Source organism: Porites lutea, chromosome 8 (genome assembly GCF_958299795.1).
Source record: "Porites lutea chromosome 8, jaPorLute2.1, whole genome shotgun sequence".
NCBI classification, from domain to species: Eukaryota; Metazoa; Cnidaria; class Anthozoa; order Scleractinia; family Poritidae; genus Porites; species Porites lutea.
Window position 1 is genome coordinate 8,909,796 of NC_133208.1, and position 4,403 is coordinate 8,914,198.

Genomic DNA, 4,403 nt, shown 5'->3' on the forward strand with positions numbered 1-4,403 from the left:
AACGTTTAATTTACGCATTATCAGTGGTCTTGTATCTTAGCCTCGTTTCCATGAATTTAAAGGGGTGGCCTATTAAAATAGCCGCTTAACTTGTGATCTATACCACAAATCAACTCTACTAACTAGCTGACATTGATCAGCAGGTCTTGTTTTATCAAAATCCGCTATCAAACCTTTTCTGACCCGATCATTGTACGAAACCCTTCTTTTAGGGTCCTGGCTTCCGGACTATAAAGATTACACATAACAAAACGATACACAGTTTAATAAATAAAGGGAAATAAAACCTAAACATAACAGTTTATCTATCATGTTGAAGCGTAAATAGTAACCCTATTAATCGCACTGCAAATTTGGTGCCTGTCAAAAGTGAGACCCGTCCGGCTGGCCGAAAAGTGATTTTGGGAATTTTTTTATCGTTTTCATTAAAAGCCCATAATTATTACCCTACATATCACATAGGACCAGATTTTTCTAACTGAAAAGTCCCGGCATTATAGAATTTTCTTCATGAAAACGTTTTATAATTCAATGCTATAATTTGTTGTGCAAATGAAGCGCGTGCTTTGATCGTCGTGGATATTGAATGAGTGCAAATTCTCTTGCAAAATTGTGAAAAACTGCGGAATTATAGGTTTAAATAGGGCAAAAAAGAACAAATTCTGTCCGAGGTCTGTATGATAAAAAAGGGCCTCATAGTACTGTTTACCTGAGACGTGATGGGAAAAAGTATGTTTAAAAGGCTAGATTACACGCCACCAGATTCGTCGACAAGATTTACTAGTAAACTAAACTTGTCGAACACAAAAAATCCGGCCTGATTTTTTATTTTGGCCTCTCTTTAAGACAGAGGAATGCAACGTGTAAAGTGGCTGCCACCAAGGACTATCGTGGCGCGTGCGTTTCTTAAAATTATATTTCGGGGTTGTCCAATTAGTCTCTCAAACGAAGCAATGTTGGAGAGACTGGTGAATGCCACATTATGATGCAATAGCTAATGCAAATACAGTACACGAATAGGTAGGTCTATTTGTTTTCCAGGCCTAATCTACTGTGATCGAACATGATTGCTATTTTTGGGTGTACAAATAAGACTATTTAATAACTCGATGTAAAAGCTGTTTCACTCTTGGACTGTCAAATTATTTTTCTCTAAAATCACTTTGCCTTTGCCTCAAAAGTCAAATGAATGTGCCCTGATCTGTGGATTACAAGTTTATTGTTTGATTTAAATCATGAATTTATTAACGGGAGCTTCGCTTTTAGCCCTGGCTAAATCTATTTATTATCTATTGAATGAGAGATAGCAATGCAATGCTTTCGAGACTTGTAGTCCACGAATGAATAAAGCAGTTTTTAAAACAAGGCAATTGCAAGGAACACTAATTCAGTTGATGGCACTTATAACAACGGTAAAATGGCAGATAAAATCAGTGACAAATGATTATTCAAAGTTTTAAATGTGGCAAGTTATGTTATTTATGACGAATGATCCCGCGAAAAATAAGAAATAACTATTTTGTATTGTCATTACTCCTAGTTAACAAAATTGTAATTAGTCTTTTACCATTATTTTTTACCCTTTATAGAAGTGACGCCTTCAGTGGATTGATAAGATGTTACTTCGGTTAAGCTGGATTGAGTCACCCCAGGACTGCAGAGGATATCATCCTCTTCGCTTAATTCGTTACATCCTACTCAACCTCATTCATTGTAATTGCTAATTACGACAACTATCACTTTGTCGATGAGGCCAGACTTCAAACTCTTATTTGTACATTTGGAGATGTCTCTTTTGGATTCTACTGTCTCAAACGCGTGATCTCGAGGCAAATGATATTTAAATAGCCTTAACATTAAGACGATCCAACTCTCTACTAAAATATAATCATCCGTGCAGTTAACTCTGTTCCCAGAATACACTGGCTTGCAAGTACACTCGAAAGATCCTCAGTGTTATTGCAGACTACATTAGCGTTAGCGTCACAGTTGTGCTCTCCTGTTATACACTCGTTTACGTCTACAAATCAGGTGAAGGACTGAAATATCAAAACTGATTCACATATTTATGTTTTCTAGGATTGGGAACGGTCAGAGGAGAGCGTTTTGTGGCCAAACAAGAAACAAAAAGATAATTGCTATATACTGAGGCGGTGATAAATGAAGAAATTATAACATCATGTGTATAGACAGAGGATATTTGCGAAACCTAAGGAAGGAAGATACTGGAGAATGCAGAACGACTTCCCAGCTGAAGAAAAACTACCAACAGAAGGTGGAATAGAAAAGACGCATTTCCACTCATACTCTGTGTAGGTGGAGCGGAACAAAAAACCGAATTGTGAACACTGGTCTGATTTTTGAAAGCAATTATCTCACCCAGCGTGACTGCGTGAGCGGACGTGACAATCGTGTATGAGGACAATAATGACAAACATTAAAAATGTAACGATCTCAAGCATGTATAAAGCTACAACTGCATACAGATACTGCAAATCACAAACTATTAAATAGCAGTATGCAAGGGCATTTGGAAATTCATTATTCACCTTAAAAGAACAAACTGTAATTTTAGGAACGAGGCAGCATACTACCTCGTGGCTGAAATTGGCTTTAATGCGAGATAAATGGATTTGATTTGAAAAATATTATAAAGAAGACCGAGGTACTGTTTTTACCTGTGCAGCTAACTCCATTCCCAAAATACCCTGGCTTGCAGGTGCACACAAAGGATCCTTCAATGTTTTTGCAATTAGCGTTTGCATGACAGTTGTGCTTTCCTACTTCACACTCATTTATATCTGCAAAAAAAAGTCAGGCACTGAATAAACGGATTTTGAGTTTTTCTTTCGCGGCAAGTCAACGTGGCCTACAATAATAGCCATTTCAGGCGAGCAATATTTCAATATTTATATATTTTCCGGATTTCAATAACCCCCCATTTTCAAAACGAGGTCTTTCTTACACCTTTCTCTTTTAAAATTTATTTCCTTATTAAAAGGCTTTGCGCTTCGCCTCGTTTTAAGACAGAATCTCCTGTGAAGTTGAAAATGGCTTGTTAGAATTACTACAGTAATATGCCTGCCTTATTATATGGCATAATATAAATGCTCTATATATGATACTAAAAGGTATTATAGAAATTAACGCGACTTAAATTTAAGGCGAATTTAGTGAAAAACCGCTTTGGAACAGAGACAATTGATTTGAAAGAGACGTGGCTACGAAATATCTGAGTGTTTCAATTAAGGGATATGAAGTGTTACCTGTACAGTTATCTTTTCCATATTCAGAATAACCTTTTCCGCAAGCACATCCAAAGGATCCTATAGTGTTGTGGCACACTGAAGTAGTGAGGTCACAGCTGTGTTCTTCTGTGTTACACTCGTTTATGTCTGGAAATCAAGATTTGACGCTGAATTATCAAACTGAACCAATTCTATTTCAGTTTTATATCTATTGAATGAGAGATAGCAATGCAATGGTTTGGAGACTGGTAGTCCACGAATGAATAAATCAGTTTTTAAAATAGGGCAATTGCAATGAACACTAATTCAATTGATGGCACTTATAACAACGCTAAAATGGCAGATAAAATCAGTGAAAAATTATTATTCAAAGTTTTACATGTTGCAAGTTATGTTATTTATGACGAATGATCTTGCCAAGAATAAGAAATAACTATTTTTACGGCACTAAATACCACAGAACCTGTGTGTTAGGCCAGGGGCACTAGTTCATGTTAAGTTTTTTCTGTTCCAATATTTTCTCGATCCAGTTCCGCAATTTTTCAGTGATTCAATTCTGTACATATGCGTTTTTTCTTTTATTTTCTTTGTTTATTGGTTTGTTTGTTTGTTTGTTTGTTTTTTACATTGTTTTCTACTTGTGCCTCCATGAAAGAACCTACTAAATACTTTTGATTAATCTATAATGCCTCCTAGCTAGATTAGCTTTTTAGCTATAGGACGCTTGTACCTTACATAAGCAGCATTGTCTTTTGTTAGTCTTTTTTTCTGTGTGGTATAAATAAAGTTCTTGTCTTGTCCATACCGGGAGTATACAAGGCTACGTATAAATATCGCGTGTACGTCATCTCCGCTTCTGAAACAATCTTTCTTTGGTTTTTCTAATTTTTTTGTTTATTTTAGGAGCGGCCTATTTCGATTAACTTGTAAAGTCCCGAAGAAACGTCTTTGAGCTTGAGGCTTGGTTCCTATCCAGATTTTTCGCCCGCATTTTTTCCCTTCGTGGATTTTTGGGCAGGTTTTCTTTTCTGGCCTCTGTCTGACCGCATTTTATTCTGTTGGCATTTCATCTGTACCATTTTTCTGAATTTTATCACTTCTTATTTTATTTGTACGGTTAGCGCCGTTTTCCACCGGTTCCTTATCTTGTATATT

At 36.3% G+C, this 4,403-nt stretch overlaps 1 protein-coding gene across 1 annotated transcript in view; it reads right to left on the reverse strand.

Moving 5' to 3' along the window:
* Positions 1-1,877: 1,877 nt before the first annotated feature.
* Positions 1,878-4,403, reverse strand: part of LOC140945164 (uncharacterized) — a 13,571-nt gene continuing 11,045 nt past the window's right edge. The window contains exons 5-7 of the mRNA XM_073394224.1: positions 3,267-3,395; positions 2,679-2,801; positions 1,878-2,020 (exon numbers count right to left, since the gene is read on the reverse strand). Of these exons, the coding sequence (XP_073250325.1) occupies positions 1,878-2,020; positions 2,679-2,801; positions 3,267-3,395 (395 nt within the window). The remainder of the gene's footprint in view (positions 2,021-2,678; positions 2,802-3,266; positions 3,396-4,403) is intronic.